Here is a 26898-nt window from a genome sequence, read left to right as displayed (position 1 = left end):
AAATTGAATACAATTTGGAGAAAATTTTCTCACATGGAGCTCTGAATCTCTAAAGGGTCCCGATCTAAGCAGGCTCCAAATTGGGCCGAAGCCATTAGGTTTGGGGGGAGAGGAACACGGAGCTACTGTGAGAGAGAGAGCTTGCATTGTCATTTTCTTCCATCCAGCCACTGGATCGCAGTAGTTCCTTCACAAAAAATTATATGCATGTGTTAGTTTTTCAAGTTATAGTTGCAATCGACTAAAGAACACCATAATTGAAGAGTTTGAAGGGGTTTACCTTTGGATTCTTCCGCTTTCAGATGGAGTTGCTTAACGTATCAGACTTCTGAGCTTCTTCTTCTTCTATAAAAACATAGTATTGGACAAATTTCCATTCCCATTCAGTCTGATTCTGATGAATGTGCCTGAAACCATGGCTAAAAAGTTAAAAGCCAAGCTCCAATCTTTTCTCTTCTAAGAGAACTTCTCAACCAATACAAAGAACTGAGTAGGTGGTGATGGATGAAATAATTCAGAATTTTTTTTACATTTTTATTATTTTCCAAGTTTTTCACGGAGCCAAATTAAACCGACATGCTTAAAAAAATAGTTGATACCTGTAAGGCTGGAGACTGCTTTCAAGGCCTCTTGCTTTTCTTTGTCCTTATGTAAATCCAATTTCAGTACCACCTTGTGCAGAAAGAAAACAATTTTCAATTAACAAATTGTTTTGGAAGAGAAAATGGAAATTCATTCATACAAATGCCAATGTTAGAAATCTAAGCCACTGAGATTTGTTAATGTACTGATATCGTAATATTGCTAAGCATAGCTACATGAGAGTATGACTGCTCTCTATTACTTGCCAGTTTTAGTGAAACGTAAACAAAACAATTCTCTTCTCTATGCAGAAATCCCTACAAAATAAATACAAAGTTAAAAAATTCAAACATTGAGATATAATAGCTGATGCGATGAAAGTTAAGCACTCAAATTAAACCCTTTTGTTGTCAAATTGTAGTATAAATGCAAGTAGGGATCGTTCTAAACTGGGGATTAGGAGGGCTTGCTAAAACCTCTAAACTTACTCAAAAACATAAAAAAAAAGTTAAAAACGTTTGAATAGACTCAAGGGACTCAAAACAGATTCTAAAGACTCAAAACAACTTAAAAACACTCAAAACTGCCTTAAACACAAACTGGGCAGATTTGACTCTAACACAACTTTGGACGAATTTAGTGTTTTGACTTAAATCAAAACACTCTAAAACATAAACAAAACAGACTTTAAACACTTTGGAACAAGAAAGTAAAATGAGGGTTTTGATTTGGATGAATTTGAAATAAACAAGCAAGTTATAAAACTAGGCAAATTATAAAATGAATTTGAGAAATAAAATGATGGATGGATTAGTTAGAGGTCCGTTCTTCACACATGACACACTTGTACATGAATCGATTTCCAATTGTTTTTCAATAAACTATGATACTCAACACCCCAGATTAACCGTGATGCACAAATTAACCCTCAGATTTTCCTTTACTCATTGAATTGGATGAATGCATGCGACAACCCAAATCATTCTCTAAAAGTCCCCTACATAAATGCATAATAGAGATACAATCAGAGATCATTACATTCAATGAAAATCATAAGTGTTGACGAGACAATTATAACTATGAATGCATGTTACAATTGCCAAGAATTCAATTAACGTGATTGTGATAGACAACCTCCACTACTCATGAATATAAACTTGTAACGATTAGGTGAAACTCATTTATGTTCTAGCATCTAATTCATGCATGAAAACTAAGTATACATCCTTAATAAACATACAAGAATCAGTTATGAATAAAATAGATAATTGAATTGCAATCACAACTTATCAAATCACAATTGGAAGAAATCAATTCAAATCTCAAGCATGTTCATGGCTTCAAACTTTCCCCTAACTAAATAGGGGTTTAGCCACTCATAATTGCAACAAAATTAGAAAATAACAAAGTAGATATTGAAAGCAAGAACGGAGTACACCTAAAACGCTCCAAAGTTCCAAGCTTGAAACGTCAAGGACCTTTGTTTTCACCACCTTGTTGTAGCACAAGTGTCTAGGATGTGTATGGATATATGGATGGAATGGATTTGCATGGCTAAGAGATGAAAGTGTATGGATTGTTGAGATGTAGTATGGCTAGATGAATGGATGGAGGTCATGGCAAGGAATTTGTGTTTATGAATGAAGTTGTGAGATGTGAAATGTAGTGTCTTTGGATGATGGCCCCCAAATTATGGTGAAGGGTGGATGCATTTATAGGCTAGGGAGAGGAGTGTATGGAGTTGTAATGAGTGGATGTAATGGGTATAGTGGGTGAGTGTTGTGGTAATGAGTGGATGTAATGGGTGTAGTGGGTGGATGTTTGGTAATGAGTGGATGTAATGGGTGTAGTGGATTGTGGTAATGAGTGGATGTAATGGGTGTAGTGGGTGGATGTTTGGTAATGAGTGGATGTAATGGGTGTAGTGGGTGAGTGTGTGGTAATGAGTGGATGTAATAGGTGTAGTGGGTGGATGTAATGGGTGTAGTGGATGAGTGTGTGGTAATGAGTGGATGTAATGGGTGTAATGGGTGGATGTAATGGGTGTAGTGGATAAGTGTGTGGTAATGAGTGGATGTAATGGGTGTAGTGGATGGATGTTTTGAGAATGGATGTGTTGGGTGAAATGAGTGGATGTAGTGGTAGGTGAATGGATGTGTTGGTTGAAATGAGTGTGCTAAAACGGTTATTTATAGGGAGAGGATGATGCACAAACTTCAAATTTCGTCCATTCCTTTTGCTCCAAGCATATGCTCCAAAATGCTCCAAAATGCACTTTTTTGCCACATTAACCCTTTGGACCTACAAACACACGAAAATAGCTTAAAATACTAAAATAACTACGAACTAAGAACATAAATGCCAAGAAACAAGCTAACTAAGTCGCATAAATATGCTCCTATCAAATTTCTCCACACTTAGCTTTTGCTAGTCCTCGAGCAAAACAAAACATAACCTAGACCTTCCAACAATTGCCTCAGGGATTTTTAATGAAACATGACATGTTAAAAATCATCATTCCCACAAATTTTGGTCATCCTTACACTTGAGCACATACTTATAGTCATCACTTACTAGTTCACAATTAACCAATTAAAACGATGTTTTAAATGTAGTAACATGCCTTAGAGAATTTACTCAATTCCTTACAAGATACTCTCTATTTCACACACATTTTTTGACTACACACCCTACACTAGTTATATGTGAGAAGATTGATGTAAACATGAAAAGGAACACTCACATATATGTATAACAAAGAGGGCAATTTTCTGGAGTTATTCAGCATGTTTAGATATGATCTCATGAATGGAATGCTACTACTTAGATGCAAGAACCAGTGACACCATATGCTCAAACAAATTCCAAACTCCACATATTGAAACGCATAACACTCAAGATAAAGTTAAGGGTTGTAACGGGGTTTAAGGGTAATGGCTAACAAAGAAAGGATAATGATAACAAACGTTCTGAAAGGAATAACAAGCAAAGTAATGAAATAGACACTTGGAATTCACTTAATAATGAAGAAATTAACTTTTAAACACAAAGGGAAGATTCAAACAACACTTAGGGCCGAATTCAATGTTTTGGACCCTTTCTTCAACAAACAACACTTTAGAGCTCTTTTCATACTTTTTTTTCTTTTCTCTACCCTTGCCTTATTAAGGACTCTGGTACACACACACACACACAAGAATCACTTCCCCCACACTTGCTTTCTGCAATACATTGATCAAAAAGGAGTTCATTTTAAGTCATGCTTTACTATGCTTCAAGAACAAGGGTATGGATGGTCCTAACACTAGGCTAGGTAAGGATAGTGTGGGTTAACAAAGAACATAGGCTTAACAAGGCTCAACGGGGTTAAACTTAAACACATAATGAAATAGGGGCACGGCAATTTGGCTTTGGTGGTCACTACACAACTTCATCTTGAATATGTGTTACGCAAATCAATAGCATGCTTTGAATGAAATAGGCATGAGTTCTAGCATTTGGAACTAAATGATAAAACGCCTTCTAAGTAGCAACCAAGCAAAGAATAATGAAATCATGCAACGACTTTAGAAAACAATGATGCACATATTATTAACTCTCTAAATAAATGTTTAAGCTCAAGTCTCACAAGGTTGTAGCGTTCATTTGAGTTCCTTCTTTCAAGCATGTTACAAAAACTGATTTTTCCTTTATGATTGCATGTGAATTCATAAATTATAACCACAACCAAGCATACACCAAAGAGTAAATCAAATTTTCATCCATGTTTATAACACTCTTTAACAGTCATGTAATTAAAAACCAAATCCTCATTATTGTGTTGGAAGGTACCCTAAGACACAAACAAACACACAAAAACAACTCTTTTTGGGTTTTTCAAAACAATTTTTCAAATTTTTATGAGATTTTTGGATTTTTATGTCAAAACAGACTAAAACACTCCAAAACAGCTTAAAAACACTTAAAAATAGCAAGGAACAACACTAGAAGTAATGGGTGATAAACTTCCACGAATTTCATGCAAAACAACTTGGTTACCCCCCACACTTAAATTGAACATTGTCCTCAATGTTTCAAGCATAAACTCACACAAACACAAGCAAACAATCAAACAAACAATGAATAAACATGACAAGTATGGCAAAGTAAAAACCAGATAGAGTAGAGTTTAAGAATGCAAATCTGGTTTTGGAGATAGATGATCTTGTTGTCTTTCCACAGCTTTGATCTCGAACTGGTTCGGAATTCTGAGCAAGAGTTCCTTGGTTTCAAATCAGACTCCTTCTGCTGGGTTGATTTGATTGTGCAGTCTGCATTCTTCTCTGCTTGTTTCTTCTGTACGGCAAGCAGGCACGAGGTAGAGGTGATGGTCTGTTTCTTTCTTCAATCTTTCCAAGTGCCCACCTCTTGCTTTTTTTCTCCTTGTCCCTAGCTGAGGATGAATTAGCACATTGTCTCCATATGCTTCGAGGTATCATTTTCACTTCTCTTATATGTTCCCCAGGCAAACGTGGTAGACAAAGAGGAAGCATAAGATGTTGAAGATGAGTACTCGAGAGCAGGGCTAGGTAAGCAATCAGGAAGGGGTTCCAGGCAGTCGGTTCCAGATCGAAAGATTGATACCAAGTGTTGGCTGATTGCTCTCTTTCTTCTTGTCCCTTAGATGAAAACAATGATCAGGAGAAGGACAGGGAGAAATCATGATATAAGATGCTCTTGCTTTCAACCTTCATGATATGAAATACTTTTGCTTTGGATGAGTTGTTTGCAGAGGTACCCCAAGGAATAAGGAACACTGAGCGACTCGAGAGACTTCATTGGGAAGGCATTCTCGGAGATGACGGAAGGTTATGTATGTCTGCCTTGCTATGGAGGGTGAAGGTCGACATTTATAGGAAATAATAACCGGTACTATTCTTTCACTCTTGTCGGCAACCGTTGGATGATTGAACAGTAAACTTTCCGTGCTTTCTACTTAACTAGAAATCTTCGACAGATTGCCCGTAATTTCCGTAAGGCTGAGTGTGTATGTGACAGATGCTGACACGTTTGAAAAAACAGATGCCTCTCCAATATCTGGAATCGGCGCTTCGACAAACTGCCTGTGATTTTCGCAAAGCTGAGTGTGTATGTGACAGGCGCTGACACGTTTGGAAAAGCATATGCCTCTCCGATTTCTGAGCTTGCCTCTTCGAGTTCTGAGCTCCGTCGAGTGCAGAGGTTGCATGTAACAAGTGTGGACAAATCTGGAAAAGATGATTAGCTTGTGGTTTCTGAGCAAGCCCAGCTTTTGAGAAAGCTAGTGCCTTTTCGATTTTTGAATTGGCCTATTCAATTTCTGAGCTCGCCTCTTCGATCTCTAAAATCTCGTCGAGTGCCGGTTTTTATAAAGGTGCGCAGTACGTTTCAAAGCACACTTGAATTTCTGCTTGTAGAAACTCCCTTCTTGCACTTCTACAATCTTAACTTGTCCGACCTCTTCTTTCTTCAACACCTTTGAAAATGTCTGGCCCCTCCGACCGTCGTTTTGACTTGAACTTTGGTGAAGAGGCAGCCATGCCTTCTCCAGACAACATATGGTGCCCATCCTTCATATCCCCTACTGGTCCTCTTACCATTGGGGATTCGGTGATGAAGAATGATATGACCGTTGTGGTGGGGGCCCGGAACCTTGTCACTCCCAAAGATAACAGACTGCTTTCCAAACAGTCTGCTGAGTTGGCTGTTAAGGATTCTCTGGCTCTTAGTGTGCAGTGTGCAAGTTCTGTGTCTAATATGGCCCAACGTCTATTTGCTCGAACCCATCAAGTTGAATCATTGGCGGCTGAAGTGATGAGTCTTAAACAGGAGATTAGAGGGCTCAAGCATGAGAATAAATAGTTGCATAGGCTCGCACATAACTATGCTACAAACATGAAGGAGGAAGATTGACCTGATGCAGGAATCTGAAGGTTAGATTTTACTTGATCATCAGAGGTTTATGGGTTTGTTCCAACAGCATTTGCCTTCATCTTTTGGGGCTGTACTGTGTAATGAAGCTCCAAATGATCAACCTCTGATGCCTCTTCTTTCTGGGGCTCCGTCGACTGCTAAGGCTTCGCCAACTGCTGAGGCTTCGCCGACTACTGAGACTTCTCCTAAGCAGCCTTTGTGAAAGCTCTCTCTTGTATTTTTCTGCTTAATGTTCCCTTTTTTTTATGAGAATGAATGTAAAATACCTTGCATATATGTCAATGTTTCAAAAATAAACCCACACAAAAAACAATTAAACAAGCAACAAATAAAAATGACAATCATGGCAAAATAAAACTACAAAAAAGGGAAGGTTTTTAGGAACGCAAAACCAATCGTGGAGCAATTCAAAAATCTTCCTTATTTGAATACATAGGTTGCCTCCCAAGAAGAGCTTGCTTTAATGTCTTCCAGCCGGATGAAACTTTCTTCTAAACTTGGATAGGGCCCATAGCATGGAATTGATCCTTGAATGGAAGGTGATACTTGACGTGATCCGGCAATGGTTTAAATTCTAGTGTAGGTGCCTGAATCATCAAAATCAGCAAGTTAGTATATAATAAAATCGAAGTTGGAGAAGATGGCTTACTTGCTTGTTCCAACACAAACTCAATTACGAACACCATATTAGGGATATGGGACTTGGCCAGATTTGGTGTTTTGAGAGTTATGACTTTTCCCGTGTCATAAAATCCAACTTCTTTGGGAATTTTCGTCTCAAGTGTATCTTCTTTGATGAATTCTAGACATTCCCCATCCACTTCTTGCTCTTGATTCTTTGGAAAGCTTTCGAAGATGGCTTTCTCACCCTCTTCTTCCTTGGATTGCATGATCCTGCAAGGAATAAGGACATTTGGTGAAACGGGGTCAGGACAAATTGAATTTAGGCTTACCTTGGTTGTAGTGGACGACATAGAGGGCATATGAGGCTGCGGCAAGGGTGGTTCTTCCCTTGCCGTGGCCTTGTTATTCTCATTTTCTTCAAGCAGCAGCTGTTCATCCATGTTTTGGCTTGGTTTGGATGTCTTGGGTTCACCTCCAACCTCCATAACACTTCCCAAAGTGATAGCATCATGAATTTCAAAATCTTCCTTCAAATTTTCAATAGTTTAGTTGGATAGTTCACTTTGCTCTTGAATTTGTGACGTGAACTCCATAATCTCTCTAAGTTGATTTTTCAATTCGCTCATCTCCTTAGCTTGATTGAGCATTGTTTCATTTTGATTTTGCTGCCCTTGCACTAAAGAGGTTAGGAATTGAAAAATTTGATCACTATCCGTGGACATACTTGAATTTGATTGGAATTGTTGTAGGCGAAACTGTGGTGGCTGCATAGGTGTTAAATAAAACTCCTCAGATTGCTGCCCATATCTATCTTGTTGAGCCTCCTTGGTTTGATTTTGTGAGCCCTGCACCAAAGAATTTATTTCATAAAAAATTCGATCATAATCTAGTGACGAACCTGAGTTTGATTGAGCATATTGTATATGAGGTTATGATGGCTGCATAGGTCTTGAATGGAACTCTTCTTCTTGCTGCCAATTCCCATCTTGTTGGAATTGTTGAGGTTCTATGTAATCTGAATAATCTCTCCAATCCGAATTGTAAGCGGTGGAAAACATGTTGTCCTATGATTGGCTATGGCCTTGATAACCCCAAGCATCTTCATTCGCAGCAAATTGAGAATATTGCTGAGTTGGATATCCTTGCCCATAGGACACACCACATGTAGGGACACTTTGCATTGTGGTCCTTTCGGCATATTGTGACAATTGAGAAGTAAGTTCCGCCAATTAAGCTTGAATGGTAGCAAAATCCATGTCTTACTTCTCTAGTACCTGAAATCAAGGAAACAAAACTAAATCAAATATCAAAAGTAAAACAAAAAAAAAAACACAAACAGAAACAAAGTCAGTAACTAAAAACAAATGACACGAAAATAAACAAAAAGAAATAACAAGGGATTAGCAAAGTTGCTAATCCCCGGCAACGGCGCCAAAAACTTTGATGCGATAAGAGTTCAGCACTCAAATTAAACCCTCTTGTTGTCAAATTGTAGTATAAATGCAAGTAGGGATCGTTCTAAACCAGAGATTAGGAGGGCTTGCTAAAACCTCTAAACTTACTCAAAAACATAAGAACAAAGTTAAAAACGTTTGAATAGACTCAAGGGACTCAAAATAGATTCTAAAGAATCAAAACAACTTAAAAACACTCAAAACTGCCTAAAAACACAAACTGGGCAGATTTGACTCTAACACAACTTTGGACGAATTTAGTGTTTTGACTTAAATCAAAACACTCTAAAACACAAACAAAACAGACTTTAAACACTTTGGAACAAGAAAGTAAAATGGGGGTTTTGATTTGGATGAATTTGAAATAAACAAACAAGTTATAAAACTAGGCAAATTATAAAATGAATTTGAGAAATAAAATGATAGATGGATTAATTAGAGGTCCATTCTTCACACTTGACACACTTGTACATGAATCGATTTCCAATTGTTTTTCAATAAACTATGATACTTAACACCCCAGATTAACCATGATGCACAAATTAACCCTCAGATTTTCCTTTACTCATTGAATTGGATGAATGCATGCGACAACCCAAATCATTCTCTAAAAGTCCCCTATATGAATGCATAATAGAGATACAATCAGAGATCATTACGTTCAATGAAAATCATAAGTGTTGACGAGGCAATTATAACTATGAATGCATGATACAATTGCCAAGAATTCAATTAACGCGATTATGATAGACAACCTTCACTACTCATGAATATAAACTTGTAACCTGATGTGTAAATTAACTTAACACACAAATTAAACCCTCTTGTTGACAATTGTAGTATGGATAAGTAGGGATCGTTCTTAAACCGGGGATTAGGAGGGATTGCTAAAACACTCTAAACTGACTCAAATATGTAAAACAAGGTTTAAAACATTCGACTGGACTCAAAGAATGCAAAACTAAACTCTAAAACACTAAAACAAATCAAAAGACTCAAAACAGCACCAAAAACACTCAAAACCGCCTTAAAACACTTTCTGGGCAGTTTTGGGACTCTAATGCAAACTTGGACGAATTTTGGTTTTCTAATGACCTAAAACACTTAAATACATAATCTAAGACAAGTTCTAACTAATATGACTCAAAGAAATAAAGTGGGGTTCATTTTGGACGAATTTAAATTAAATGGCAGATTGTAAAGAAAACAGATTGTAGACAAAATTGTGATGAATCAAGGATGATGGAATGGCTAAGGGGTTCTTCTCCACACATGAAATATATGCAACGTAAATCAATTTCCAATTATCAATTCAATAAGTTATGAACCTCGACACTCCAAGTTAATTAGGTCCGCTTAAATTAACCTTCAGATTTCCCTAGAATCATTGAATTGGATGAATATGCATCGCAAACAAATTATTCCTAACAAGTTCTCTATATGAACAACATGATAAAGATACAAGTTAGAATCATTACGTTCTTTGGAAATCATAAGCATCGACAAGGCAATTGTAACTATGAAAAGCATGATACTCTTGCCAGGAATCTACTTAACACGATCGTGACTAGCGACCTTCACTACTTGCGAATATAAATTCATAACGATTAGGTGAAACAAACTTATATCCTAGCACCAAATTCAAGCATGCAAATTAAGCGTGCACTCTCAATCAACATACAAGAATAAGTTCTAAATCAAACGGTTAAGCAAATTGTATTCACAACTTATGCAACGATAACTGAAAGTAATCAACTTATTTCACATATATAATCATGGTTTTGAATACACCCTTAGCCAATCATACTTAAAGCAAAACAAAGATTACATGAATTAGACATTGAAATATAAGATAGAATACACCTAAAATTGTTCAACAACTCAGAATGAAGAGCCAAACAATTGAGTGAATCTGTCCCCTTTCCTTGCTTGCGGCAGATTGGATGTTGGTGGTTTCTTGGGTTATTGAATGATGTAGAATGGATGGAAGACGTATGGAAGTGTTTAGGGTTGATGGGTGGTGCGGCTAGGGTGGTTTGGGGTCAGAAAATATGGTGAATGGTGAAGGAATGGGGCTGTTGAAGGTGGTGTTCAATTTCTGGCGTGAATGGTTATTTTCTGGGTGAATGGGTATGTTTGTGGCTGCACACACATGTTTATTTAAAGGGATTAGGAAATTAAAAACCCTAGGCTAATTAGGTAAACAGAAATTTAAGTCAAAAGCTTCTAGAAATAGGAAATCAAATCAGAAATTAAAGGAAATTGCAAGGGATATGCGGCAAGGAGATAAAAACACAAAAGGTATGTGTTTTAATGTCTAAAATCAGGAAAGAGCCCTCTCCCTTGCAGGGCAAGGAAGAGGAAAGGGTAAGGGGGGTGTGGCACTTGTCCAAAAGATTTCTAGGGCCCTTGTTTTGTGTCCTAGAATGCATATGAAGTCTTCAAAGTGGCTGGAACATAAGGACTTTTAGAATTAGGAAAGGTCAAACCAAAATAGGAAACCTTGGCTTAACTTTCCTACTTCAAGTAGGAATCCTTGTTGGAGTAGGAATCCTTGTTCTTCTAGGAATCCTCGTGTGATTAGGAATCCATCTTCAATTAGGAATCCCTCGTTGATTAGGAATCCTTCTTCGATTAGGAATCCTTCTTCAATTAGGAATCCTAATTTCTTCAAGTCTTCAATTCATCCATTCCTTTTGCTCCAAGCATGTGATAATCATTCCAAGCTCCATTTTGCTCCAAAAGGCTCCAAAATGCATACTTTGCCTTTAGAATCTGAAAATACACAAAAGTAATTTTAGACACTAAAATAGCTAACGAAACATAACATAAATGCACGAGAACAAGCCAATTAAGTCGCATAAATATGCTCATATCAAATTCCCCCACACTTAGCTTTTGCTAGTCCTCGAGCAAAACAAAGAAATAAAACAAAACAAAACAAATAAAACACAACCTAAACCTTCCAACATTTGCCTCAGGGATTTCCAATGCACATGACATGTTAAAAATCGTTATTCCCCACAGATTTTAGTCATCTTTACACTTAAGCACATGCTTAATCATAGTCACTACTTACTAGTTCACATTTAAGCAATTAAAACAATGTTTTGAATGTAGTAACATGCCTTAGAGAATTCCCTCAATTCCTTACAAGATATGCACTCAATTTTCACTCAGATTTTCTAACTACACACCCTATACTAGTTATATGTGAGAAGATTGATGTAGATATGGAAACGAACACTCACATATATGTATCACAAAGAACGCAATTTCTGGAGTTAATAAAAATGTTAAGATATGATCTCATGAATGGAATGCTACTACTTAGATGCGAGAACCAGTGACACCATATGCTCATACCAAATTCAAACTCCACAAATTGAAACACATAACACTCAAGATTGAAGTCAAAGGTTGTAACGGGGCTTGGGGTATTGGTTAACAAAGAAAGGATAGGGATAACAAACGTTCTTAAAGCAATAGCAAGCCAAGTAATGAAATTGAAACTTAGAATTCACTTAGATTGCAGAAATCAACTTTTAAACACGAAGGGAAGATTCAAGCAATATTTAGGGCCGAATTCAAAGTTTTGGACCCCTTCTTCAACAAACAATACTTTGGGACTCTTTTTCACATCTTTTCAACTCCTTTTCATTCTTTTCACACACTTTTTCTTTTTCTTTTTCTTTTTCCACGAATTTCATTTTTTTTTCTTTTCTTTTCTTGCCGTGTTCTATGGCACCCAAAATACCCAAATTGAAACCTTTCCCCCACACTTGTTTTCTGCCATATATAAATCAAAAGGAATTCAATTTGAATCATGCTTTACTATGCTTCAAGAACAAGGGTAAGGATGGTCCTAATCTAGGCTAGGTGAGGTTAATGTGGTTAACAAAGAATGAAGGCTAACAAGGCTCGACGGGGTTAAACTTAAACATAAAATGATATGGGATATACGGCAATTTGGCTTTGGTGGTGGTAACTACACAACTTCATCTTGAATATGTGTTATGCAAATCAATAACATGCTTTGAATGAAATGGCATGAGTTCTAGCATTTGGAACTAAATGATGAAACGCCTTCTAAGTAATAACCAAGCAAAGAATAATGAGATCATGCAACGACTTTGAAAACAATAATGCATAGATTTTAACTCTCCAAATAAACGTTTAGGCTCAAGTCTCACAAGGTTGTAGCGTTTGTTTGAGTTCCTTCCTTCAAGCATGTTACAAAAACTAATTTTTATCCTTTGTGATTGCATGTAAATTCATAAGCTATAACCACAACCAAGCATAAGCAAAGAGTAATTCAAACTTTCATCATGTTAATAACTTTCTTTAATAGCCATGCAATTACAAACCGAATCCTCATCATTGTGTTGGAAGGTACCCTAGACACAAACACACAAAAACGACTCAAAACACTCTTTTTAGGCTTTTCAAACACTTTTTTCAAATTTTTATTTGACTTTCGGAGTTTTATGTTAACACACACTAAAACACACCAAAACTGCTTAAAAACACTTAAAAACAGCAAGGAACAAGTTTCTAAGTAATGGGTGGTACAATCCCACGAATTTGCATAAAAAACACTTAGTTACCCCCCCCCCCCCACACTTAAATCAAACATTGTCCTCAATGTTTCAAGCATAAAATCACACCAAATAAAAGGAAACACACAAACAGCAAGTAAACAAATAAACTGGCAGATTATAAACAACAACAAAGAGAAGGGTTTTAGGAACGCAAATTTGGAATTGGAGTGATTCGTAGGGCTTTCTTTGTTGTATGCATGGGTTGCCTCCCACGTAGCGCTTTCTTTTACGTCTTGCAGCCGGACGATGCCTCATTGATCAGCCTTCATGGGAACCCACGGCATAGTGGGTTGTCTCCTCCACATCATGTTCTACAAAGCTCTCGTAGTAAGGCTTTAAGCGATGCCCATTCACCTTGAACTCTTGACCTATTTTGAAGCTACGAACTTGGACTGAACCATGAGGAAAAACATTATTAATAACAAAGGGTCCAATCCAACGTGAACGTAACTTACCCGGAAATAGACGAAGACGAGAATTAAACAACAACACTTTTTGTCCAACAGAGAAGGACTTGGTGCGAATCATCTTGTCATGAAAGGCCTTCGTCTTTTCCTTGTAGAGTCGAGCATTCTCGTAAGCTTCATTCCGTATTTCCTTAAGTTCATTCAATTGAAGCTTACGATGAATTCCCGCCTCATCTACATCCATGTTGAACTTCCTCACGGCCCAATGAGCCTTGTGCTCCAACTCCACAGGTAAGTGACATGGTTTTCCATACACAAGCCGAAAGGGGGACATTCCTATGGGTGTTTTGTAGGCGGTCCTATAAGCCCACAACGCATCTTCTAACCTCAAGCTCCAATCTTTTCTTGTTGGTCCAACTGTCTTCTCAAGAATCTGTTTTATCTCCCGATTCGACACCTCGGCTTGCCCGCTTGTTTGAGGATGATAGGGTGTCGAAACCCTATGTGTAACGTTGTACTTCTTGAGCAGAGCCTCGATTGTGCGATTACAAAAATGTGAACCTCCATCACTTATAAGGACTCGAGGCATTCCAAACCTAGCAAAAATGTTAGACTTCACAAAATCTGCAACCACTTTGGAATCGTTAGTCCGGGTGGCTTTTGCTTCCACCCATTTGGAAACATAATCCACCGCCAACAAGATATAGAGAAAACCATGTGATGAACGAAAAGGACCCATAAAATCAATTCCCCACACATCAAATATTTCAACAGAAAGTATAGGGTTTTGTGGCATTTGATCCTTAACACTTATATTACCCATTCGTTGACAACGATCACATGTAAGGCAAAATGTCCTAGCATCCCTAAAAATGGTTGGCCAATAAAACCCACATTCTAAGACTTTAAGGGCAGTGCGTTGGGTGCCAAAATGTCCCCCACATGCATAAGAATGACAAAATGCTAGAATTGAATTAAAATCAGAATTTGGCACACATCTTCTAACAATCTGATCTGGGCAATATTTCCATAGATATGGATCATCCCACACATAAAATCTTGCATCATGTTTCAATTTATCACGTTGAACCTTGCTTAGAGTGTTAGGAACTTGCTTAGACACCAAGAAATTGACCAAATCGGCATACCAAGGGGTACTTACATCAATGGACAGAAGTTGCTCATCCGGAAACGTCTCAGAAATAGGGAGGGACTCTTCTTCACGCACCAATCTGCTTAGGTGGTCAGCCACCATGTTTTCACATCATTTCTTGTCCCTAATTTCAATATCGAACTCTTGAAGTAAGAGCATCCAATGAATGAGCCTCGGCTTAGCCTCCTTTTTGGTGAAAAGATATTTCAAGGCTGCATGGTCAGTGAAAAGAATGACTTTAGTACCAATTAGATATGATCTAAATTTATCTAAAGCAAATACAACCGCCAAAAGTTCTTTTTCGGTTGTGGAGTAATTCAATTGAGCATCATTCAAAGTGCGTGAAGCATAATAAATAACATGGGGCTGTTTATTTTTTCTTTGACCCAAAACAGCTCCAAGTGCATAATCCGATGCATCACACATCAATTCAAAGGGAATGGACCAATCCGGGGGAGTTATGATGGGTGCCGTGGTGAGGAGGGCCTTGAGATGCTTGAATGCCTTCTCACATGCCTCGTTGAACTCAAATGACACATCCTTTTGTAGGAGACAGCATAGGGGTTGTGCAATCTTGGAGAAATCCTTGATAAATCGTCTATAGAATCCTGCATGACCAAGAAAAGAACGAACCTCTCTCACCGAAGTAGGAGAGGGTAAGTAGCGTACAAGATCTATTTTAGACTTATCAACCTCAATTCCTCGTTCAGAAATTATATGACCCAAAACAATACCTTGTTTAACCATAAAATGGCATTTCTCCCAATTTAACACAAGGTTTGTTTCAACACAACGTTTCAAGATTAAAGTGAGATTATCCAAGCAATTATCAAATGATTTACCAAACACACTAAAGTCATCCATGAATATCTCAATAATCTTCTCAACATAATCAGAAAAGATGCTAACCATACACCTTTGAAACGTGGCAAGGGCATTGCACAAACCGAATGGCATGCTTCGATATGCAAACGTTCCGAAGGGACAAGTAAAAGTGGTCTTTTCTTGATCATCCGGGGCAATAACAATTTGATTATAACCGGAGTATCCATCAAGAAAGCAATAAAAAGAATGACCTGCTAACCTTTCGAGCATTTGATCTAGGAACGACAATGGGAAGTGATCTTTCCTTGTGGTTGCGTTTAGCTTCCGATAATCAATGCACACTCGCCAACCGGTTTGAATTCGGGTGGGCACAAGCTCATTCTCCGCATTCTCGACAACCGTCACTCCAGATTTCTTGGGCACACATTGGATAGGTGAAACCCAACGACTATCGGAGATGGGATAAATCACCCCACAATCTAGAAGTTTGATTATCTCCTTTTTCACAACTTCCATCATCGGAGGGTTGAGACGGCGTTGAGCCTCTCTAGTTGGTTTGGCCCCCTCCTCAAGAAATATGTGATGCATACAAGTCGTAGGGCTTATACCTTTAATATCGGCCAATGTCCAACCTAGGGCAGATTTGAACTCCTTCAAGACACGCACTAGTTTCTCCTCTTCTTGTGCCGTGAGGGATGAAGAGATGATGGCAGGTAGTGTCTCGTTTTCCCCCAAAAAGATGTACTTCAAATGGCTTGGTAAAGGTTTGAGTTCAAGGGTAGGTGCCTGAATTATGGATGGAAGCAATTTATTAGTCGAAACGGGAATGGACTCACGGTTAGAAGACTTACCATCATGTGTAGGCAATGAATCAAGGGCAGCAACCAACTCAACAATTTCCTCACTAGGAGGCACGGCATGGGATGATTCTTGTATGCCGTGGGTTACCCTAGAATCTGCCCCCTTGGTTTTGAATTCCATGCCTCTTGTAATGACTTTTTCAAGCGCATCGTCACTCAAATCTTCGAGATAGCCCTGCGCCAAAGAGTCAATTAGATCAATAGAGAAACATGAATGGTCCTCACTAGGGTACTTAATGGAATCAGAAAGATTAAAATTAACAACTTCCCCATCAAATTCCATGGACAAAGTTCCATTATACACGTCAATCTTCGTCCGGGCCGTTTTCATGAATGGCCTTCCAAGGAGGATGGGCAGCGAAGGAGTATGGTCTGATTCATCCATTTCGAGGACATAGAAATCCGTCGGGAAGACTAAATGATTAACTTGCACAAGAACATCTTCCAAAACTCCCTTTGGATAGGCGTTAGACCTATCGGCCAATTGTATTATTACACCATCATTTTTCAATACTCCTAAGGTCATAGATGCATAAATGGAATATGGCATAACATTTATAGAAGCACCTAAATCAAGCATGGCAGATTCAAATCTACTGTTACCAATGACACACGGAATGGTAAAACTACCCGGATCTTTGCAATTGTATTCTCACCTACCTTTACCACTTCCTTAGTCGACATCCTCTTCCTAGTGGGGCATAACTCCTTCAAAAACTTGGCGTACCTCGGGACTTGCTTGATTGCATCCAACAAAGGTATGTTTACTTGAACTTTCCTAAATGTCTTAAGGATGTCCTTTTCAGCTTCCTCCTTCTTCGTTTGCATAAACCTACTAGGAAAAGGAACATTCGAAGGAAAAACATTAGTATGAACCGAATTTGACACATTCTTACCCTTGTTGGATGAATTGGACATATTTGGAGCCATGGGGGCTTGCGGCATAGGTGTGTCCACCTTTGCCGTAGGTGGCCTTGATTCCTCCTCTTCCATTTGCAAAATTTCATCCTCGTTATGACCTGTTTTTGATGAAGAACCTGCCCCAACTTCCTTACCACTTCTTAGGGTGATTGCTTTGGCTGATTCAAACCCTCATTTTGGATTTGGAATGGTAGAACTAGGAAGCCTTCCTTGGTCTCTAATCTGCCCAACAACTTCGGCAATCTGCCCCATTTGTTTCTCTAGTTGATCCACCCTTTTGTTTTGATTTTCTTGCCCCTGAGTCAAGGTGGAAAGTAGCTTAACAAGTGTATCATTATTCAAATCATTACCTGAAGTAGTTTGGGCAGGTTGTGGAAGAGCTTGTGGGGGTGCGTATTGCTTGGTGTAGAATCCCGGGGGTTGTTGCCTAAAGCCTCCTTGTGGTTGAGCTTGTTGTGGCTCTCTCCATTTGAAGTTTGGATGGTCTCTCCACCCCGGATTATATGTGTTGGAATATGGATCATGTCTTGGCTGATTTTGGCTTTGAAACCCAATGGCATTAGCACTCTCCCATCCACCATTCTCGATGAGTTGAGGACACTTTTCGGAAACATGTCCTTGGATAGAACATACGCCACACACCAAGGGTCCTTGAATCTTCATTCCCTCGGCCATCTGTGAAACAATAGAAGTAAGATTAGCTAACTGAGATTGAATATTGGATGTGGAACTTACCTCATGAACTTATTGCCGTGGGGGTCCTCTTTGGCCTACACCCTCGTATTGTTGAGCGTTCAACGCTCGATTAGCAATCAATATTTTTGCAGCCATGGGCTTTTTGTCCACCAATGCTCCACCCGCTGAGGCATCGAGCATTTGACGTTTTAGTGGTAGGAGCCCTTCGTAGAAGTATTGCAAAAGCAACTCCTCCTTCATCTGATGCTGTGGACAAGAAGCAACAAGTGATTTAAATCGTTCATAATATGTAGGAAAAGACTCACCTTCATCTTGTTGAATTCCACTTATTTTTTTACGAAGAAGAATGATGTGAGAAGTTGGGAAAAACTTCTCCAGAAACGCCTTCTTCATACTCTCCCAAGACGTAACTGTTCCGGGAGCCAACTCGTATAACCAATCCTTAGCCTTGTCCATTAAAGAGAATGGAAAAGCCTTCATCTTTAAAATACTTCCGTCAACGTTGACCGGAGTCATACTTGAGCACACCACTTCAAATTCTTTCAAATGTTTGTTCGGATCCTCCATGGACAGCCCATGGAACTTTGGAATGTGGTGGAGCAAACTTGACTTAAGCTCGAACTCTTCGGTTTTACCTTGGGCAGCCATGGGGTATTGGATACACAATGGTGCGGCATTATCCAAACTTGAGGCAGAAAGCTCCTTGAGTGTACGGTTGTCCATGCCTTGAACTTCTCCACCCACTTGTGCCGTGGGATCCTCTTCTTCTTCTAAAACTTGTTCTTCAAGGTCAGGTTCCGGGCTAGGTGGGTTAGACTCTTGTTGGTTCTTCCTTCTTCTCAAATTTCGCTCGAAATCGTCGTCGAAGTCCAAAATATGCTCACGAACAGGTTTGGAACTTCGAGTCATGCACTAGTACCTAAAAACAAAGAAACGAAACAAGTTAGCAATCTGCAATAGAAAACAAACGAAAATAACAAATAAACAAAAAGAACGAGGGATTAGCAAAGTTGCTAATCCCCGACAACGGCGCCAAAATTTGATGCGTAAATTAACTTAACACACAAATTAAACCCTCTTGTTGATAATTGTAGTATGGATAAGTAGGGATCGTTCTTAAACCGGGGATTAGGAGGGATTGCTAAAACACTGTAAACTGACTCAAATATGTAAAACAAGGTTTAAAACACTCGACTGGACTCAAAGAATGCAAAACTAAACTCTAAAACACTAAAACAAATCAAAAGACTCAAAACAGCACCAAAAACACTCAAAACTGCCTTAAAACACTTTCTGGGCAGTTTTTGGACTCTAATGCAAACTTGGACGAATTTTGGTTTTCTAATGACCTAAAACACTTAAAAACATAATCTAAGACAAGTTCTAACTAATATGACTCAAAGAAATAAAGTGGGGTTCATTTTGGACGAATTTAAATTAAATGGCAGATTGTAAAGAAAACATATTGTAGACAAAATTGTGATGAATCAATGGATGATGGAATGGCTAAGGGGTTCTTCTCCACACATGAAATATATGCAACGTAAATCAATTTCCAGTTATCAATTCAATAAGTTATCAATTCAATAAGTTATGAACCTCGACACTCCAAGTTAATTAGGTCCGCTTAAATTAACCTTCAGATTTCCCTAGAATCATTGAATTGGATGAATATGCATCGCAAACAAATTATTCCTAACAAGTTTTCTATATGAACAGCATGATAAAGATACAAGTTAGAATCATTACGTTCTTTGGAAATCATAAGAATCGACAAGGCAATTGTAACTATGAAAAGCATGATACTCTTGCCAGGAATCTACTTAACACGATCGTGACTAGCGACCTTCACTACTTGCGAATATAAATTCATAACGATTAGGTGAAACAAACTTATATCCTAGCACCAAATTCAAGCATGCAAATTAAGCGTGCACTCTCAATCAACATACAAGAATAAGTTCTAAATCAAACGGTTAAGCAAATTGTATTCACGACTTATGCAACGATAACTGAAAGTAATCAACTTATTTCACATATATAATCATGGTTTTGAATACATCCTTAGCCAAAACGAATTTAGCCAATCATACTTAAAGCAAAACAAAGATTACATGAATTAGACATTGAAATATAAGATAGAATACACCTAAAATTGTTCAACAACTCAGAATGAAGAGCCAAACAATTGAGTGAATCTGTCCCCTTTCCTTGCTTGCGGCAGATTGGATGTTGGTGGTTTCTTGGGTTATTGAATGATGTAGAATGGATGGAAGACGTATGGAAGTGTTTAGGGTTGATGGGTGGTGCGGCTAGGGTGGTTTTGGGTCAGAAAATATGGTGAATGGTGAAGGAATGGGACTGTTGAAGGTGGGGTTCAGTTTCTGGCGTGAATGGTTATTTTCTGGGTGAATGGGTATGTTTGTGGCTGCACACACATGTTTATTTAAAGGGATTAGGAAATTAAAAACCCTAGGCTAATTAGGTAAACAGAAATTTAAGTCAAAAGCTTCTAGAAATAGGAAATCAAATCAGAAATTAAAGGAAATTGCAAGGGATATGCGGCAAGGAGATAAAAACACAAAAGGTATGTGTTTTAATGTCTAAAATCAGGAAAGAGCCCTCTCCCTTGCACGGCAAGGAAGAGGAAAGGGTAAGGGGGGTGCGACACTTGTCCAAAAGATTTCTAGGGCCCTTGTTTTGTGTCCTAGAATGCATATGAAGTCTTCAAAGTGGCTGGAACATAAGGACTTTTAGAATGAGGAAAGGTCAAACCAAAATAGGAAACCTTGGCTTAACTTTCCTACTTCAAGTAGGAATCCTTGTTGGAGTAGGAATCCTTGTTCTTCTAGGAATCCTCGTGTGATTAGGAATCCCTTGTTGATTAGGAATCCTTCTTCGATTAGGAATCCTTCTTCAATTAGGAATCCTAATTTCTTCAAGTCTTCAATTCATCCATTCCTTTTGCTCCAAGCATGTGATAATCATTCCAAGCTCCATTTTGCTGCAAAAGGCTCCAAAATGCATACTTTGCCTTTAAAATCTGAAAATACACAAAAGTAACTTTAAACACTAAAATAGCTAACGAAACATAACATAAATGCACGAGAACAAGCCAATTAAGTCGCATAAATATGCTCCTATCATAACCATTAGGTGAAACTCATTTATATTCTAGCATCTAATTCATGCATGAAAACTAAGTATGCATCCTTAATAAACATACAAGAATCAGTTATGAATAAAATAGATAATTGAATTGCAATCACAACTTATCAAATCACAATTGGAAGAAATCAATTCAAATCTCAAGCATGTTCATGGCTTCAAACTTCCCCCTAACTAAATAGGGGTTTTGCCACTCATAATTGCAACAAAATTAGAAAATAACAAAGTAGACATTGAAAGCAAGAACAGAGTACACCTAAAACGCTCCAAAGTTCCAAGCTTGAAACGTTAAGGACCTTTGTTTTCACCACCTTGTTGTGGCACAAGTGTCTAGGATGTGTATGGATATATGGATGGAATGGATTCGCACGGCTAAGAGATGAAAGTGTATGGATTGGTGAGATGTAGTATGGCTAGATGAATGGATGGAGGTCACGGCGAGGAAATTGTGTTTGTGAATGAAGTTGTGAGATGTGAAATGTAGTGTCTTTGGATGATGGCCCCCAAATTATGGTGAAGGGTGGATGCATTCATAGGCTAGGGAGAGGAGTGTATAGAGTTGTAATGACTGGATGTAATGGGTGTAGTGGGTGAGTGTTGTGGTAATGAGTGGATGTAATGGGTGTAGTGGATGAGTGTTTGGTAATGAGTGGATGCAATGGGTGTAGTGTGTGGATGTAATGGGTGTAGCGGATGAGTGTGTGATAATGAGTGGATGTAATGGGTCTAGTGGATGGATGTTTAGAGAATGGATGTGTTGGGTGAAATGAGTGGATGTAGTGGTAGGTGAATGTGTTGGGTGAAATGAGTGGATGTAGTGGTAGGTGAATGGATGTGTTGGGTGAAATGAGTATGCTAAAATGGTTATTTATAGGGAGAGGATGATGCACAAACTTCAAATTTCGTCCATTCCTTTTGCTCCAAGCATATGCTCCAAAATGCTCCAAAATGCACTTTTTTGCCACATTAACCCTTTGGACCTACAAACACACGAAAATAGCTTAAAATACTAAAATAACTACGAACCAACAACATAAATGCCAAGAAACAAGCTAACTAAGTCGCATAAATATGCTCCTATCAATAGCTTGTATAAACGATGTTCAAAACATGAAAACTGACGACTAATTAAAGATATTTTACTTGTAGTTTTCTGAAAACAAATTCAATAAAAAACATATAATTAATAACCACCCAGAAATTAATCGACGATTTATACAAAACTCAGAAAAATTACTAAAATTCATATAAAATTACATTAAAAATCTCATAAATTAAATGATGATTAAGATAAAATGGAATCACATCAAAAGAAAATTTAAATGAACAATACTCCAAAGACAAAAAAATTGAAACGAAGAATTCTACAAAAACATGAAAAACTTAATAAAACCCAATTTAAACGAAGAACTCCATCTGAAGCAAATTTTCACATGCAAAAGTTCTAGAAGATGCCTAAGATGATAAGGAGTCATTTGAGACCATCAACTCAACCCCAATCGAACGCAATCACAAAATCAAAAAGGACAAAATGGGCAAACAAAAAAAATGAGGAAGTACCTACCTTGAGCTTGAAAGAGAGAGGAGGAAGAACGACGGTGCCCTTCTTCTGCAGAATTTTGCTGATGTTGTTTTTGGCCGTCGCCGCTAGCATTAGGAAGATCGACTCTCATTTCCCAAGAACCCTAATTTATAAACTCCCAATCAAATGCAAAAAGGATAGAGGAAACCCAAATAAAGGGAAATTGGAGAAATTCACCATATCGTAAGACGCTTTCTGATGGCCAAATTCATAGACAACGGAGGCGGTTGTCGACCGTCACTGTACCACCATTTTGCGCCCGGCATGTTTTAGGCTTTCAACCGTCACTACTTGGTTTGTGGGCTTTACATCGAGAGATACGGGGAGCGGAGAGAAAGGAAGAGCAGTTCCCTCTGTGCAAGCCTATACTCACCAATCCCTCAATCAACTCTTTCCATTCTCTGTCCGTGAAGCATCAATAATCTGAAAACCCAGTTCGATTTTTCATTGCTTGGATGGAGAAATTTGACGAATGAAAGAACAAATTAGGGTTAGCACTAAAGTTGAGAGAGATGGAGAGTTGGGAGAAAGGAAGAGTCTGAAAGAGAGTGAAAGAGAGTGAAAGAGAAATTACCAATCCTTGAAATCACTCTCCCTACCCCCAAATCCTTGAAATCACTCGTCTGAACGTGCAACAGAGCATGGTCCCATCGACCCCATTCCAGTTCAGAAATAAAGGAAATGAAAGTTCATCTCTAACCAATGCTCATTTAATCACCGAAACCAACAATTGATTTAAGGAGAAAAAATCAACCCTAACCCCCTTTTTGGCAGCCTCACTCCTCCCTCTCCCTTCCCTTCCTTGCCATCCCACACCTCTCTCCCTGAAATCCGTCCACAAATCCTCCTATATATATCTCTCTCAGCCTAATCTGTGAGTTTTGGCTGAAGCACAGCCACACCAAATTTAGATCAAACCCTAATTTCCAGAATAATGATAAAATCGACAAAAAATATATACAGTTGGCACGTTACCATTGATTCGAGTTCTGGTAAAGAGTGCGGCGGCGAGGTACGGTGAGGTGTGTGATGGCGAGAGGAAGGCAAGGTATGCAACGGTGAGGCGCCGAATTGACTTTGTCGTTGAAGAGCTCTGGAGCAAACTGGGTTTGTCGTCGAAGAGATATCTGGAACAAAATCGGGTTTGCCACCATCCCCCCACCCTTTCTAAGATGATCGACACGTGCACTCTGAAGGGTAGCAATTTCGTAAATAAATCAAAATTTTCAATCTGAAACTGAAAAGGTGGTGGCAATCTTGTAAATACGTTGAAATGTGGTTCAAAACACTGTTCATTTGTACAGTACAATTGAAAAGCCTTCTTTAGACTAAAGTAATACTTAATTTGCATATAGATATGCATCACCAAGTGAGTACCTAGCATCGTTGAGTCGTGAAAATCTAATATGGACCTCCTAGGATCTTCATGAATTCTTAAGGTAATGGGCCGAAGATGCCGCTGTTTTGATGAGAATTAGGGAGAACCCAATCATGAAAGGAGGAAAGAGGGTCATTGAGAAGGATTTGAGGGAGAGCAGAGCAATGAACAGAGACTTATGAAAGGGTGCAAAGGTGTTTCAAATTTTTATTTGTTTTTTCTTTTAAGTTTTTAAAATAAAACTACTTTTTTACCACAAGTTTTGTTTTAAATGGGTTTTTTTTTAGTTTTTTTTTTTCCAGGTGGCCGATAACAGAAAAATTAACAGAAATTGTAACAGATGTATGGTCATTGAAATGAATAATAAATATTTTAAAGATGTTTATAAGTTTGCAATTGCACCCAAACCTGAGGGGATAAAATGTAATTTACTCCTAATAATTTGTCGATATGAATCTATCATGTGAAGCATGATGGTCATGTCTTGGTACATAACCATGCATTTCGCCGATATATGCACTTGTAATTAGCTAAGTGTAAAATTAAAACGATGCATATGTGGTTATATTTTCTTACTACAATAAACTTGAACAATTCAGTGCATAACATCACATGCATGCCGGGACTCATCATGACACATTTTTTTCGTTTTCCCTCATAACAACATAAACTTACATGCATACAGGAAACAAGTTTTAACATTATTTACAAATATATATGTGATAGTTCGTTCATGTGAAGTATATAAACTGACAATTATAACTTTGTTCTTATAAACATGTGAAATTCGCTACATCAAATGCATGTTAGATCCATCACTAGTATTTACATTGTAAATATATATAACTAAAAGACAATGTTATCTTCACAATAAACATGTAAAAATTCGCTACATGAAATGCATGTTGGGCCCTAATAGCATTAAAATATATATAATGTTAAACATAAATTCTCAGAGTACATATAATTGAAAAACATATTTTTGTTCGCACAGTAAACATGAGAATCTCACTACTTGACATGCATATCAGACCCACCACAACGACAGACCTAGCAATTACATTGAGAACTTACATATAACTCAAAAATATATTATTGTTCTCACAATAAACATGTAAATTTCACTATCTGACATGCATGTCGGACCCACCGCAACAACTTTAGCAATTACATTGTGAGTTATATAAAACTGACAAACCTAATTTTTTTTTTCACAATAAACATGTGAATTTTGTTACACGACATGCATGCTAGAACCAACCACAAAACATAACTAGTAGTTACATTGTGAGTTATATATAACTAATAACATAATTTTGTTCTCATAGTACACATGTGAATTTCGATATATGATGTGCGTGTTATACTAACCACAACCACAGAATTAGCAATTATATTGTCAGTTGTATATAACTAATAAACATAATTTTGCTCTCATAGTAAACATGGGGAATTTCGATATATGATGTTCGTGTTACACTAACCACAACTGCAGAATTAGCAATTACATTGTGAGTTGTATATAACTAATAAACATAATTTTGTTCTCATAGTAAACATGTGAATTTCGCTACATGACATGCATGTTAGATCCACCACAACTGCAAACTTAGTGGTTACATTTTGAGTTATATACAATTGACAAACATAATTTTGTTTTCACAGTAAACATGTAAATTCCGTTACATGGCTGATGTGAAAATTATCCAACACTCAAATTAAAACCCTGTGATTGTAGTATAAAGTAGGGATCGTTTTAGGCCGGGGATTAGAAGGGATGCTAATCTACTCAATTTAAACTTTAAAACACTAAACTAGACTCAAAAACAGAAAACTAGACTCTTATGACTCAAAACTAACCAAACTGACTAAAAACAGCAAAACTAAGTTAAAAGGACTCAAAACAAACTATAGGGAGTGATTTAGACGAATTTAAGACTATGAAGACTCAAAACACTAAATTGGATAGATTTAAACACTTTTCTAACTAATCTAACACACTTAATAAAAGGGGGGATTGATTTGAACGAAATTAATTAAATTGAACAGATTGCAAAACTAAATCAAACTAGGTACGAAATTAGGTGAATTGAATGGTGAAAAGCTAGCTAGAGGATTCTTCTCCACACATCAAACATATGCAACATAAATTGATTTCCAGTATTGTTTCTTTAAACCATGAACGACAATGCCCCAAATTAATCATGAAAAGCACAAATTAACTTTCAGATTTTCCTAAGTTCATTGAATTGGATGGAATATGCATCGGCAACCAAATTATTCTTCTCAAGTTCCCTATATGAACAACATGATAGAGATACAATCAAAGATCATTAAGTTCTATGAAAATCATAAGCATTGACATGACATTCGTAACTATGAACTGCATGATACTCCTGCCATGGATTTACCTAACACGATTATGACTAGCAACCTCCACTACTTGTAATTATAAGTTCATAACGATTAGGTGAAACTCTCTTATATTTTAGCATCAGATTCATGCATGCAAATTAAGTGTGCACCCTCAATCAACATACAAAAATAAGTTCTCAATCAATTAGATAAGTAAACCACATTCATGTTTTACGAAACAAAAACTAAACATAATCAATTCATATCAAACATATGTCCATGGCTTCGAATTCACCTCTAACTAATAAGAAAATTAGTTACACATGTTCATAACAATTGC

At 37.7% G+C, this 26898-nt stretch overlaps 1 protein-coding gene across 2 annotated transcripts; it reads right to left on the bottom strand.

Annotated features, from left to right (window-relative positions):
- Window positions 1-285: 285 nt before the first annotated feature.
- On the bottom strand, window positions 286-22970 carry LOC126627648 (probable magnesium transporter NIPA9). Of its 2 annotated transcripts, XM_050297160.1 has the most exons (3): window positions 22808-22970; window positions 600-672; window positions 286-407 (listed from the first exon to the last, which is right to left on the bottom strand). In XM_050297160.1, the coding sequence occupies exons 1-3, from the start codon at window positions 22895-22897 to the stop codon at window positions 346-348; spliced, it is 225 nt and encodes a 74-aa protein (XP_050153117.1). In that variant the 5' UTR covers window positions 22898-22970; the 3' UTR covers window positions 286-345. The 2 variants fall into 2 exon arrangements, 1 of the variants encoding a protein (XP_050153117.1); XR_007625096.1 differs by lacking the exons at window positions 286-407; window positions 600-672 and adding an exon at window positions 701-899.
- Between the last annotated feature and the right edge of the window lie 3928 nt (window positions 22971-26898).

The sequence above is a fragment of the Malus sylvestris genome, chromosome 7 (genome assembly GCF_916048215.2).
Source record: "Malus sylvestris chromosome 7, drMalSylv7.2, whole genome shotgun sequence".
In the NCBI taxonomy this organism is placed as follows: Eukaryota; Viridiplantae; Streptophyta; class Magnoliopsida; order Rosales; family Rosaceae; genus Malus; species Malus sylvestris.
This window is presented reverse-complemented; position numbering and strand designations above follow the sequence as displayed.

Bases quoted from the DNA above. Each gene is read 5' to 3' on its own strand.
- LOC126627648 (XM_050297160.1), bottom strand. From the start codon at position 22,897: ATGCTAGCGGCGACGGCCAAAAACAACATCAGCAAAATTCTGCAGAAG. The intron at 673-22,807 runs GTAGGTACTTCC...TTTCTGCACAAG, and splicing joins CTCTCTCTTTCAAGCTCAAG to GTGGTACTGAAATTGGATTT. The intron at 408-599 runs GTATCAACTATT...CCATGGTTTCAG, and splicing joins AGCAGTCTCCAGCCTTACAG to GCACATTCATCAGAATCAGA.